General features: G+C 51.1%; 1 protein-coding gene across 1 annotated transcript; it reads left to right on the forward strand.

Moving 5' to 3' along the window:
- The first annotated feature begins 9,896 nt into the window (after window positions 1-9,896).
- On the forward strand, window positions 9,897-13,870 carry SOWAHB (sosondowah ankyrin repeat domain family member B). The gene has a single exon (XM_069236825.1). It carries the CDS (start codon window positions 10,354-10,356, stop codon window positions 12,904-12,906), a length of 2,553 nt encoding a protein of 850 aa, XP_069092926.1. The 5' UTR covers window positions 9,897-10,353; the 3' UTR covers window positions 12,907-13,870.
- Window positions 13,871-14,955: the final 1,085 nt, after the last annotated feature.

Genomic DNA, 14,955 nt, shown 5'->3' on the forward strand with positions numbered 1-14,955 from the left:
GGACCGCTGAAGTGGCTGGGGCCCCTTCCCCCCGCGGTCCCCTCTGGCGGAGAGCAGGCATTGGGGCCGCGTGGGAGGTCGGGACCCGGCTGGGAGCCGAGTGGAGCCCCGGGAGGGCGAAGACGAGGCTAGACGACTTGGGAGAGGAAGGGGGGGACGGCAACTGGTGACACACCCCCCACCTCCCGCCGCAACTACAACAGGGGAGGGACCCGGTGGCCCGATTCCGACCCTCCCTCGGGCCCTCGCCCAGACGGGGCTCAGGTTGGCCCATGGCAGGAGCTGGAAACGGGCTGAGAGCTGAGAGGTGGAGGAAAACACGGAGTGGGACCCGCTGTTGGAGTACCACACCCTGAAGGTGCAGGGGCCCGAGCAGTGACCGTGAGAGGATCCCTCCCATCTCAATGGAGGGAGCGAGGAGGGGAACTGGCGGAGAGAAACCGACGACCCGGCCCCTTGCGGTGCCGATAAATGATGCCCCCACAGGGCCCGGGAGAGAGTAAAAGAGCCTAGAAGAAGCCCCTGAGACAGTGACCTCCTGCCATCCTTGCACGGAGCGGCACGTTGAAGTCTTCCTCGGTCCAAAGCACTTGATAGTACACTGAAGCCTCGGACCTGAAAACGCAATAAAGAGGGTGTGAGGTGCCTGACCCACTCTTCCCAGGTGCCGCGATGGGAAAAGACAAAACGAACAAGCAACCTCCGCCCTCCCAACAAAAAATCGATCAGTTCACGACTGCGACGGGCCAACGGGGAGGGGGAGACACGGCTAGCGGAGGACCAGCCCCGGACGGAGTGAGTGCCATTCTCCAAGCTATTCAATCATCGCAGACGGGCGTAGAGACTAAAATCGGAGAGGTGCGAGTTGATATGGGCCTCATCAGACAAGACCTGAGAAACGCAGTGAACCGAATTACTGAAGTGGAATCCCGAGTCTCGCAGAACGAAAACGATTTAACTGACCTTAAAACTAAAGTGGCCCAACTACAAACCCGAACCAGCGAGCTTCACCGCCGTGCAGAGGACGCGGAAAATCGGGCAAGGCGCAATAACCTGCGATTCATAGGTTTCCCAGAAGGCATAGAGGATGACAAGGCGGCCGAATTCCTAGAGAAGTGGATCAAAACTTGGATGCCGGACCAGTCCCTCTCGCCCTTGTTTGCTGTTGAACGAGCGCATAGGGCGCTTGCACCCCGCCCCCCTCCAGGCGGCCCAAGACGTCCGATGATCGCACGATTTCTTAACTTCAAAGATAGAGACAATATCCTCAAGGAAGCGAGGCGGCTGGAAGATCTTCAATGGGAAAACCACAAAATCCTAATTTTTCCGGACTACACCAGAGAGGTCCAAACCCGCTGCAGGTCATACGAGCATGTTAAACAAAAACTTAGGGCAATGCAACTCTCGTACATGCTCCTTTTTCCTGCACGCCTCAAAGTTCTCATGGTCGGGAAAGCTTACTTTTTTGAATCACCAGAGGAGGCATGGGATTGGCTGACGGAGGAGGGTGTCGGAGCCCAAAGGGGTCCCCCTAAAACTACTGGGAAAACCCCGCGTATCGAACCTTCCTCAGCAGAGGGACCCCAGAGGAGCCGGAGGCGCACCAGATCCCGGAGAGGCAGGCGGAAAGACTCGAACACTCCTGCAGATGATGAGACGACCCAGGACCCTAATCCTCAGACCGAGAGTACCACTGATGCCCTCCCGGGGCCTCAGACACCATCCCAGACAGCGGAGAACGACTGATTGAGTCAATCTCCGGTGCTCGGCTGACAAGATATGAGCGGTCCCTTTGCTGGACGCGAGAGGAGATTGGCCACGCTTGTTTTGCCCGGGCTGCCATTGATGGCACCGAAGACTTCCAAATGTATGACGTTGGGTGCTCGATTTGTGACCGTTAATTGCAATTGATCCGAATGAAAGGAGGGGTCCACCACTCCACCCCATGACAGCTCTACTGGCTGTCTGGTTCTGGTTGGGTATTTGGGCGACAGATGCTTCCGGGGTGGGAGTATGGGGTGGGGGGGGTATTTGGGGGGGGGGGGGGGAGTTTGAATTAGGTTTAAAGGGCACAAGTTAGTTAGCCTGGTTTGTAATTTTAAGGCTTCGGCAACACGTTTGAAATGGTCATCCCTGGGCTCGCACCCACACACCCAATCTTGTATAATACCTACACATCTCACGCCTGGCCCTCAATGACCCAGGTTCTCTCCTGGAATGTAAACGGCCTATTAGACAAGATCAAAAGGTCAGCAGTATTTAACACTCTCCGCAGATACTCCCCCTCAGTAGTCCTCCTGCAAGAGACCCACCTCCTTGGGTCCAGGTGCCATATGCTTGCGCGAGGAGGGTATGACAGGGTATACCATGCGGGATTCACCAGAGGCTCCAGAGGAGTAGCGATCCTCCTCCACCGATCTCTACCCTTGGTGATCACAGCTACACAGTCCGATCCGCAGGGTAGATTTGTAGTAGTCGCAGGGACTCTTCAAGGGCACCCATTAAACCTGGTGTGCGCCTATGCTCCTCCAGCAGGGCTTGACGCCTTCCTACGTTCGCTCCACCAAGTGACCTCAGGACTTCCCCAAGGGACCACCCTACTGGGAGGTGACTTCAACGCAGTTCTTGACCCAACTCTGGACGTCTCTGGGGGGATCACCATTAGTAGGGCCAGGCGAGCTTCAACTCTAAGCGACTGGGCGGAGAGCCTCGGTCTGTGCGATGTGTGGCGCACCTGGCACCCCAGAGAGCGCCAGTACACGCACACATCGGCGGCCCACCAGACGCAATCCAGAATAGATCTGGTGTTTATGCCCGCCCTAGACTTCTTAAACGTTGCGGGGGCAGAGATTCTCCCCCGTGGGGTCTCAGATCATGCTCCAATACGTATCCGAATGGGCGGAACGGACCCCACCAGACGGCCTATGTGGCACCTGAACGCCTGGCACCTACAAGACAAAGATTATACCCAGGAGATCAGGAAGCATCTTGGTCAATATTTTGAGGTAAACGAAGGCTCGGTTCGGTCCCCAGGGATAATATGGACCGCTTGTAAAGCCACTATTAGAGGACACGCCAAAAGTATCCTTCGGTCCCGTGAACGAGACCAAAATTCCCAGATCTCTGAGCTGGAGAACAAGGCCCTAAGACTGGAACGCCAGCAAGTAAACTTGGCATCGGCCACTACTATGAGGCAACTGACTAGGGTGAGAGAGGATATCAAACACATAATGCTGAAGTCGGCCAAGCACATGTGGAGAGCCTCAGCAGCCCGAATCTATGGATGGGGGGATACAAACGGGAAGCTGCTGCACTGGCTAGCCACCCGCCCCATGGCGAACAGAATTATACCTGAGATCTTATCGGACTCAGGCTCTCTTGTCAAAACATCTGTGGAAATTGCACAGTGTTTCGCCTCCTATTACACTAGTCTATATGCCAAGCACCCATGCCCTGCTATTGAAAGAGAGGCCCCCTACTAAACGACATCACCCTTTCTGGGGTGTCCCTGGAGACGAGAGACAGATTGGAGGAGGCCATTAGCCTCGCAGAGATTTGCAGTGCAATATCTAACCTGGCATCAGGCAAAACCCCAGGCCCTGACGGCTTTCCAGCGGAGTTATATAGTAAATGCAGCGATATCCTGGGTCCCCATCTGCTTAACATGTACGATGAAGCAGAAAATCTAGGCCACTTCCCTACTGAGATTGATCAAGCGACTATTGTAGTGATCCCCAAAACCCAACCTCCGTCACAACACTGTTCAGCGTACCGGCCCATCTCACTCCTAAACATTGAAATCAAAGTGCTCTCCTCGATCCTTGCCTCCAGGCTGAAGGAGGTAATGCCCACGCTGGTACACCATGACCAGTGTGGTTTCATGCCTACCTGTAGCACTAGGCACTGCATCAGACGGTTACATCTGGCCCTGGCGCACCACAAAACCCTATCACATACGCACTTGGCACTACTCTTACTGGATTTCGAGAAGGCCTTTGACACAGTAGATTGGTCTTACCTCGAACAGGTCCTACATAAGAACGGGCTCGGACCTAAATTTCGAGGACTAGTGAAACTCCTCTACTCTAACCCGACTGCCCGAATCAGGGTGAACGGAGTAGTCTCCGACCCATTCCCCATTGGCCGTGGAACTCGACAGGGATGCCCGCTATCCCCCCTACTCTTTGCACTAGTAATAGAACCATTGGCGATATTACTGAGAAGTGACCCACTGATTGAGGGCTAGCGCTGGCCCTCTAGTTTGGAGGATCGAGTGGCGTTGTACGCAGATGATGTGCTCCTGTACATCTCTAACCCACCCAAAAGCGGCCCACGTGTCCTAGAGATCCTGAGACTGTTCGCGGAAGCCTCGGGACTGGTCCTGAATCCAGCCAAGTCCTTGCTAATTCCCCTGCATCGCTCTCGCGACTGTATAGATTGGCAACGAAACATCCCAGTACGGAGAAACAGCTTCAAATACCTGGGAATATACATTTCACTTCTGCCCGAGTTAGCATGGGAACTCAATGTCACACCGCTAACAAAGAGAATCAAGTCTGATCTCCTACGCTGGAGAGCCCTCCCCCTGAATGTACTTGGCAGAATTGCGCTGTACAAGATGATGATCCTTCCCAGGCTCCTATACCTCCTGCAGAACTTTCCACTTCCCATTCCCATGAGATGGTTCAAGGAGATGGACTCCTTACCGCGCCAATTCATTTGGGGCGGCACTCGCACTCGACTGTCGCTCAAAACATGCCAGAGGGACATATATGAGGGTGGCTTGGGCATGTCTAACATCCAATACTACTATCTAGCGATGCACGCACTCGTAATCAACGACTGGGTGGGAGGAGGGTGGACAGACCCTGCATACCAACTAGAATTACAGACAATGGGCTACCCACAGATCTTTGGCGCACTATACGGGAGCCCGATCCCCCGAGAGACCCCAGACGTGACCAAAGTGGTACTACAGGGATGGTGGACGGCCCAGAAAGTGACGGGGTGGTGGAGACGTCTTACCCAACAAACCCCGCTATGGCAGGGGAAGCAGCTGGCACAGGTAGCAGGTCTGGAAGGCTTTCAGAACTGGGACAACATAGGTATCTCCACGCTGGGTGATGTCTGGCGAGGGTCACACATACGGTCCTTTCAAGACCTTCAGACACAATACTCTTTAAACAAGACACAGTTCCATCGATATCTTCAGCTACGCCACGCCCTACTAGTTCATCTACAGGCAGGGGACACTATACCCGAGCACAGCCCCACGGAAGCCAAAGCATTGATGGGAGACCTGGGCAGGGGAGGGGTTTCCCAGATATATCGCACCCTGATTACCACCGCAGGAGGCCCCCTGAGAGAGCTTCGTCAGAGGTGGGAGGATTGGATGGGACCCATGGAGGAAATGGACTGGACAGAAGCACTGATGGCCCCACGCTCCCTTACAATGGCCACACGCCTCCGGTTAATACAAACATACTTTCTTCATACCGCATATCTCACACCCGCCAAATTACATAAAGCGGGCCTCCGCCCCTCAGCGGAATGCCCCCGCTGTAGGAGTCACACAGCCGATTTCTTCCACATGGTATGGGCATGCCCGACCATAGTGGCTTATTGGGAAGCGGTGGTGCAGGAGATCTCTGGGGTCTTACAAGTAGAGGTAAAGAGGTTGCCGTTGCCCCTCCTTCTGGGTGTCATGGGAGACACAGGGCTGCGAAGAGCAGATCGGTCCTTCTTAGGGGTGGCATGCCTAGTGGCCAAGAGAGACATAATGGCAGAGTGGAAGGCCAGAACTGCTCCGACACTGACTAAGTGGAGACGGGGGGTGGATTGGTGTGCGCAGCGGGAGAGACTTGTATATGAGGCCAGAGGTTGCTTACACAAACATAGTAGAATATGGGGGAAGTGGGAGGGCATAGCGGGCTTCTAAGCTCTAGACCATGCGTAATGTTTTCACAGTGTGTGGCGGAGGCCTAGGGTTTGACCATTATTGTTTGATGCCCGTTGGCATCATGTTGAAGTGTATACATTATTGTTTTATACAAAATCATAAAATTTTCTTTATCAAAAAAAGAAGGCTCTCTCTTCTGCCTCGGTCTTGGCAGGTTCCAAACCAGAGTGGTCTCATTTGGCATGGAGGAGCTGCACCTTGCCACCTTCTACTTGGTGGCCCAAGTAGACCACAGAACCCTGCCGTATCTGGCACTTACTGCCCTTGATAGTCAGGACTGTCCTCTATAAAGCCTGAAGTACTTCCTTCAGGTGGCATAGGTGGACCTCCCAGCTGGAACTGAAGACCTCAATGTCATCTAGGTAGGCAGCACTGAAGTTCTCTACTCCAGCTAGGTCCTGATTTACGAACCTCAAGAAGGTGGCAGGGCCGTTCTTTAGCACGAAGGGCATGACCCAGAACTGGAAGTGCCCTGCTGGTTTAGAGAACTGAGACCTCTCTTTTGCCCCATTGGTCAAGGCAATCTGCAGTACTGAGATGTTAGGACAAATATGCTGAGGACCTTAGCAGCTCCAAGACGATCTATGAGCTCATCAGCTCTGGGAATGGGGTGTGCATCAGTCCTGGTGACTGCATCGAGCCCTCTGTAGTACACACAGAACTAGAGTTCAGGTATGACACCTGGCAGGGCAGCCTTGGGGACCAGCACCACTGGGCTGGACCAAGGGCTCAATAAACCCAGAAGCCAACATTTTGGAGACCAACTTCTTAATGTTAGCCCTCACTTTGTAGAACAAATTATACATTTTATTCTTCACTGGTGGACTATCCGCAATGTCAATATTGTGGATGCACCATGTAGCAAGCCCTGGGGTAAGTGAGAATAAAGAGGCAAACTGTCTCAACAACTGGCGACAGTCTCTCTTTTGATCTAGGGTTAGTGCAGGGGAAAGGCTGACATCCTCCAATGACCCATCCTGCTCTTTGGAAGATAAGAAGTCAGAGAGAGGTTCACTCTCCTCCTCCACCCCATCATCTGTTACCAAGAGTATGACAATCTCAGACCTCTCAAAGTGGGGCTTGAGGTGGTTCACATGCAGGACCCTCAAAGGTTCCTAGGAGTTTTGAGGTCCAACAAGTAGATGACATTGCTCTTATGCTCCTTTACCTCACAGGGTGCAACACTACTAGTCTTACAGAACATGGGGCACCATAGGCTCCATGATCCACACTTTTTGGCCAGGCTGAAACTCCGCCACAGTGGCATTCTGGTCATACCCGAGTTTCCTCTCATCCTGGCTGTTTTCTAGGTTTTCTTGGGTGAGCTTCCTGAAGAGCACTGTCTAGTTGTGGAAGGCAAACATGTAGCTGACCACATCCTAGGACTCTTCTGGTAGTTTGCTCCCAGTCCTCCTCCATCAGAGTGAGAGGCCCTCTCACAGGGTGCCCATACAGAAGTTCAAAAAGGCTTCTGTGGTGCTTCCCTGTAGATGAACAACAGGCATGGCAGGAGGACGTCCCACTTATGCCTCATGGGTTCGAAGACCCATAAGTATGCCCTTGAGGGTTTGGTTGAATCTCTCAACAAACTCATTGATTTAGGGGTCGTAAGGAGTAGAGAACTTGTAGGTTACCACACACTCCTTCCACATAGCCTTCATGTAATTGGACATAGAGTTGGTAACTGTGTCAGATACCACCTCCTTGGGGAAACCCACATGGATTAAGATCCCCATCAGTGCCCTGGCCACGGCAAGTGCAGTCACTGTCCTCTTCAGGGTACTGGGTGGCATGGTCCACAATGATCAGACAAATCTGATGCCCATGGCTGTCTTAGGATCCAGAAGCCCTTCAATGTTGATGCCAACCCGCTCAAAAGGGGTGCTAACGACAGGTAAAGATTGCAGGGGTGTTTTGCACTTCCCCCTTGACTTGACACTCGCTTGGCAGGAAGGGCAGGACCTACAGTTGCAGCTGAGGACTTCCTCATTTGGGGCCAACAAAAGTGGCTGTAAAGCCTGTCAAAGTTCTTGTCTTTCCCCAAATGATCTGCCAGCAACACATCATGTGCCTGATCCAGTAGTCTGGCACTTGGGGACCACTAAAACACGTGTTGCACCAGACTCAGGATCCTTAGGCTCGCTATACAGGAGATCATTCTCCCAGTAAATGAGGTACTTGCCAGACGCGTCACCAGCTGCTTGGGCTTCAGCCAGCTACTAAAAACCCTCAAGAGTAGGGCACTCTTTCTGCGCCTTGAAGAACTCCTCTCTGGTAGGACTCCCTTCCTGCTTCCAATTGGACAGCTCAGGCAGGTTCCCCAGTTCGGCCTCTTCCTCCCCTATAGGAATCTAGCTAATACGATGTGCCACCTACTTTCTAATTATGCCAAATGTGAAGACTGGGGTGTACAATACCATGACAGAATGCTATGAGCGCAGTTCTCACTGTCTAAAACATGAGTGCAGGGGCCCAAAGTGTTTTTTGAGGATCCTGTCGCTGCCAAGTACTAAGTTAGCGGAGTACCATGGCTGCCTAGTCTTGATTCTACCTCATGCTCTTTCTTCCACCAGCCTACACTTCATGTCTCTTTTTCTTGCCCTTATGGGTTCTTTTTAATCCATATTTTCTCCTTTCCCTCTGTCCTGCAATCTATCTCTTCCTCCTACCTTCTCCTATTTCTATGTTTTCTCACTTGCTCTAGGCTAAAATGTGATGATGAAAAATAACTCTTGGACTCCAAAAAAGATTGGTGTGGTCAACCACCTAGAAAAATTAAACAACCGCTAAGAGCCGCATAAGGATACATTAGTGAGTGGCTTAAACCTAGTACTGAAGTTGGTTGTATTAAAGTACAGGACATACTGATCGGTGGATACCACAGAATAAACGTATGTTCCCTCGACTGCTGAGTAGCTCTTCATAGCTTGAAGCCGCGTTGCCCATACTCTATGCCATTGGTGAGGGTGTGACCAATAATGCTTACGGGAACCACTTCATATAAACGTTTCAAGATTTTGATTTTAAAGTTCGAACCTTATTGTTATTGTCGTTGCTGTTTCTTTCAGTGACTTTGCTCATTTGAACGGCGTGCAGAAAGTGGTGTTAGTGAGGGGATTAATGCATGATAAGGCTGGCAGCAGCGAATGCGAATCCATGCACATGCTGCGTATTTCAGAGCAGCTGCTCCCTCTGCCAGCCTCCTTTGTTCTCTCGTCCCCAGTTCCCTGAACACCTCCATCTGCTTCAACTGTAACTGTTTGCACCTGCTCTCAGGGGCGCTGGCACAGAGGACGGTATTAGATAATATTTAAAAAATGACAAGAAGCTGTGTCAGCTCCTCGGCGGGCATCAGAGGTGTGTCCCCTTCACTGCTTGGTCACCGCTCCGGGGCAAGGACACTGAGCAGGTCTGGTGAGTGGGGCACTCACTCAGCTTCAAGCCAACTCTGTAAGGGGCTAAAAGCAATGCAAGGGCTATGGGTTCTATTACATAACTCACCTCCACATGTGGTGAGGTCACTGAAGAAAATTAGAAGCAACTATAGCCACTATTAACTTGCAATAAGTGTAACACGTTTTCCTCATAAAATCTACTCACAGCGCATCCTTCTGCCATTCGTAATCGAGAATCGTTACTCCTAATTAAAGACAAAATTCAATGCGGAAGCAAAAGTTTTGCTTAAGCAATACTGCTTCGTTTAAACTACTTACCGTGTGTGCACTTCCACTGCCTAGACCTGCTTAAAAGGTAGGCATCTGAGATGTATACACTACCTTTAAAAGGGGAGGGAGAAACAATGTGTAGACAGGCTCATTGCTGAGGCAGAAGCTCGGAGAGGCGAGAACCCTCGAAGCACCAGTTGAGCAGGTCGGAGAGTAAGACGGAGTCATCCCCACTTTGGAATGTGAGGGGAGGCGCCCGTCTTGTACCCACGCATACCTTGTGCAGAAGAAGAGCGCACACACGCAGTGTCACTGTCTGCACCTAGCTCGGTGTTTGGCAGGCGGGCCGCGGGCACAGGAGCCCAGCGATGGCCGGTCCCAGCCCCTCACCCCGACCGCATTCTTATGCTCCAGCCGCCCTTGCGGCCGGGGTCGAGCAGGCACTAGCAGTTCTGGGAGGCACTCCCCGGCAGCGGGGGGCGGGGTGGAGGCTGCATACACCTAGTCCCGCTGCTGTGATTGCGCAGCCCGGCTCTGGGAGGGGTGAGCGGCGGGGAGGGCGGCCCCGCACAACCTTTGCCTCTCTCGGGCAGGAGGAGGGCGCGGCGCAGGTGAGCAGCCGCAGGAACTTCTCAGGGAAGTTCGCTGGGAGAGCCCCCACTGCTCGTGACCCGAGGCTCCAGTGAGGGGCTCCCGTGTCTGGCGCGCCATGCCCCGAGATGTGCGGTGATGGCTCGGGAGCTCAGCCAGGAGGAGGTGCTGGACTTCCTATGCCGGACCGGGGGTCAGGCTACCAACGCAGCGCTGCTCGGACACTTCAAGCGCTTCCTGCGGGACCCCGCGCTGCCCCCGGAGCTGCGGCTGCAGCACCGCGAATGCTTTAAGCGTTATGTCAACTCTGTGGCCGTGGTGAGAGAGGAGGCGCCTCCTGGGTGTGCTCCTACCAAGGTGGTGGTCCTGCGGGCCAGGTACCGTGACCTACTTGGGGAGGAGGAGCTGCCCACTGCCGAAGGGTGTCTTCCGCACCAAGAAGAGGGTTGGCGACAGGAGTCGGGCCCCGCCACACACCGGGAGTCAATAACAGAGCTCCCCCGCACCTTCAGCGCTGTCTGCGGTTCCCAGGACAGCAAGAGCCACACCTGCCTCGGAGGGCAGCAATCGCACCCCGGCGGCCTGCACTGGAGCCTGAAGGAGGCCGCGGTTGAGGAACAGAGCCGCACTATTGGGTCCCCGAGAAGAGCAGACGGATACCCTCAGGGGGAGCGCGCGTCTTCTCAAGCACCGCCAGTCTGTCTTGCCTTATCTCCTCATTCTAAAGACACATTACCACCATGCTCTCTGTATACAGGAAAGACCAGCCAACAACAACCCCCATCTTCAGCAACCACTTCGCTTTTGTCGTCCTCATCCCCAGTTCGCACAGTCCACCCAAACCTCGCACTTTCAAATGGTACCTACCCCCCTCACACTCGGACTATAGGGAGCACCTCCTCTCAATTTTCACAATCACAGGGCACCGCTTTACCATGTCCTCCTTTGTCACGGGGCACGCCTCCACCATGTTCTTTTCCTGTTATTGCCATCTCTACACCACACCCACAGTCTTCTCAAGGCACCTCAGAACCATGTAATGCATCTTTAAGAGACACAGTTCCACCATGCCATCCATCTTCGGGGGACATCTCTTCACGATGGCCTCCTGTTTCAGTGGACACAGATCCATCTTTTCCTCTTTCAGGGAGTGTCTATCACATGCACCCTACATCTTCATCATTCCATCCATCTTCAAGAAGTGTCACTTCTAAGAGGCCTACGTCCTTAGAATTCAGGCCACCTTTACCCTCTCCTTCTTCAATAAGTGCCTCATTGCCAGGCACTGTGTTGGACATGTTTGCCCCTACAAGGGAAGATGAGTGGCCACCTGTTGACCCACCGCCATTTTTAGAAAGCCTCCCGATGCTGCCTGGAGAAGGCTTAGAGAGTGGCTGGTGGGGCCACCTCCCAGTCTTCAAGAGCATCCGATGCCAGCTTTCTCTGCAAGACCTAAATGACTTTGTGGACCAGGCAACAAATGACAGCGAAGAGAGTGGCAGCAGCAGTGATAGTGACTCCAGTACTATTGACATGCACGAAAGAGTAACCTTTGTTGCCTCAACAGCTGGGGAATGCTTTGAGTCATGCAGAGGTGCGAGCAAATCAATCAAGTGTATGGATATGCATTCCAGCATACCTTCTGCCCAATTTAATCAAAACGGTGTCCAAAACAGACTCTCTAAGTACGAAACAGCAATAGAGTCTTCTGAGGCTAGTGGAAGAACTCCACAAGTAATCTCTAAAAAGTCTGACATACAGCTCGACGTACTACCATTTGTACACGAAGGACAGAGACTCAGAAAGAGTCTACATTTGCAGGACAAAATGTCTTCCTCAGATGATAAACTCATTAATCTACACTGTAAGAAGAAAAGTAGGCCCGTATCGCACCACAAAAAAGCCTCAAAGTTGCCTCTTTTTGCGCCAGCACCAGGTGTAGACCTATCATTGATAGTCCCGCTTGTGGACGTGAAGCATTTCTCTACAGACTCTTGCCTGACTCCTCCAAAACAAGTCCTCAGACTTGGTATTTACAGTGGATTGGTTGGGTCAGATGCAAAAAGGATTTCCTGCCACAGGTCCTCTGTGGTGCCTCTGGACACCAAAGAGCACGAGTGGGTGGTGAAGTTGGCATCTGGCTCATGGATGCAGGTGTACGGCTTGTTCAATGAAAACCCTTATTTGGCTTTACACAGAGATTTCATTTCTGGTTATACAGCTTTGCACTGGATTGCCAAACATGGAAACTATCGTATGTTTCTGAACTTTGTGTCTGGTGCAGAGAAGGCTGGGATCAAGCTTGACGTGGATGCCAAGTCTAATGGTGGGTATACACCTCTCCACTTAGCTGCAATTCATGGGCACGAAAATGTAATCAAGCTGCTGGTAGAGAAAATGAAGGTGAAGGTTACTGCACGGGACCACAGTGGCAAAAGGGCATGGCAGTACCTCTGCAGCTCAACAACCGGAGAAGTATGGCATCTTCTGGGAGCACCCAAGGGCAAAACTATCTTCCCTGTCTGTACCTTGCCCACTGTTGCCCCACCTGTTAAAAACACCAGGAGTAGAGCTGCAGTGACCAACCTCAGCAGGAAATCCTCACTTGCTGCATTCCTTAAACCTCAGCACCTTAAGTGGAAATCCAACCAGAGCCACCTCTCTGCTCACAAAGAAGCACACAGCGATTAAGAATGAGTTTCATGAGCACGTGCCAATTTTATTTTTACATTTTAAATATACTTAATTGTTAGCCACTTGGACAGGTCCTTGCTTGTGCAGTAGGCCCGGTGCTTCCAGTGGCCAATGGATGTCAGATTCAGGCTATCAGTGCTTCTGAGCATCATAGCAATACCTTTAATGGGGCCATACTTACACTTCTAATGCAAGCAAGTAGAGCAAGTAATGTGAAGGGGAATGTTTTGTTTTCTTGTAGGATTCATGCTGGCTAAGGAAAGAGGCAGGAGAGGAGACGAGAGGTTGCTTTCGCCTGAATTTGAAAAGGATAAACAACACTTGCCACTACTCGTCTTCCATTTTAAACACTTATATTTTCCTGTTCTATTTTAGCAAGGGATAATCAAATTTTAACTTTTTCTGATGACACCACACAGTTAAGAAATTCCATCCATTTGTTTGTACATGTTGTAAAAGCATAGATTAACTTTTAGGACACCGCATGTAACATGCGCTTAAAGGCATTTTCATGCTGGCTTGGCCCGTAAGAGATTGACAGCTTGGTGGCTTTTGTCGCATGCTCCCAGCTTGCCTGGTTAGTATGAGTAGTGCAAGCACCCACGAGTGGCGCGGTTTATCCACTGGAGTTTGTTTCAGCCCACAACCTCTCGTCACCCCTTCTTTTTCTACACTGTAGGTGGCTTGGCATGTAAGACTTTTATCAGCCATGCGAGATCCCTCGCACTTCACGGATGGCGAACATAACACTTTCGTTGATTTGAAATTTGCACTAACCTTCTTGCCAATTATATCCAATGCCTCCATTTTTCATGTGCTAAGGAATCTATTTATAATTGTGATGCAAGTTCGAAGAAACACGAATCTGATAAATACCCGTGCTCGGATATGCAGGGAACATGTGTTTTCATGCATCGCACAATTTGCAAGAGCCATGTGAATAAAATATTCTTTTGTACAACTGCTGTTTTCGCATTGTTGTATACGAATGTCCCCTTGCTCTGTAAATATCGGTTCACTTGGTTTGCTTTTGGCCTTTCATCACACCTTTCTACCAAAATAGAGTGTGCATTTAACACAATGATTCACGTATGAGACATTCCAGGCTGCGTATGTAATGCCTAGTCATAGAAACTCCAAATGGCAGAAGCTGGCGTTATCGGTCCTGCAGCATTTTGTTTTTCTTGCAGCCTTTTCGCTAGAAGTGTTTGATACAGACAGATTCACCTCTGCATGGTTACTCAATGCCTATTCAATGTGTTTTGTCACAGTGCACCGATCTATATTCTTTCAAGTGCAGACATTTTAGTAAGGCAGCGCTGTAAAATTGCCTTTTTTTGCAACTCTCATGCTGGTAGTGTTTCTGCACTTGCTCTTGAAGGAGCCCGATGAGTGGTCTAGAGTGCTGCAGGATACTGAAGTCTCTAACAGAAGGCAGTGATCGGGCGATAGAAAGGGTTGTGGAAGGTTAGTCAATTATAAATCGAAGCCAACTTAGGTCCCAAATTTAACATTGCTTGTAAGTGCGGTAGGGAGTGCAGATGTGATATTAGCATTACAGGAAGCCGTGATTGTAATATCCCAGTATTTTAATAGTGTGTCAGCCAAGTCTTATCCTCCAAAAGAGTGTTGGAAATTCAGCGTTCCCCAAGAAAACCTCAAACCCATTGAAACGTGCTGCAAACGTGTAGATATAACAGTTGAAAAATCTGGTTGTGCAGTTTCACTTACCTATGATTTAAACGCATGTGATAGTTACAGAAATGTGTACAGGTCTGTATTAGCATAGTATGGTCTGCAGCACTAGTGGCACATTTCTTCACTTCAATATATAACAATTGTCACTTGGAACTAATTTTGACAGAGCTAAATGCGCAGTGGTCTTAGTAAACCCCTTTAAACACCTTATCATCAGGGGCGGCTCCTCTGCTATGGCGGAGGAGCATCACCTCACCCCTCCTCTCCCCTGCCAGCAGCAGGAGCTGCAAACCTTTAAAAATAAAACAATAATAAACAATGTTTATTATCGTTTTATTTTTAAAGGGG

This window comes from Pleurodeles waltl, chromosome 1_2, assembly GCF_031143425.1.
Source record: "Pleurodeles waltl isolate 20211129_DDA chromosome 1_2, aPleWal1.hap1.20221129, whole genome shotgun sequence".
Taxonomy (NCBI): domain Eukaryota; kingdom Metazoa; phylum Chordata; class Amphibia; order Caudata; family Salamandridae; genus Pleurodeles; species Pleurodeles waltl.

Coding starts and splice junctions, on each gene's coding strand:
- SOWAHB (XM_069236825.1), top strand. CDS start 10,354: ATGGCTCGGGAGCTCAGCCAGGAGGAGGTGCTGGACTTCCTATGCCGG.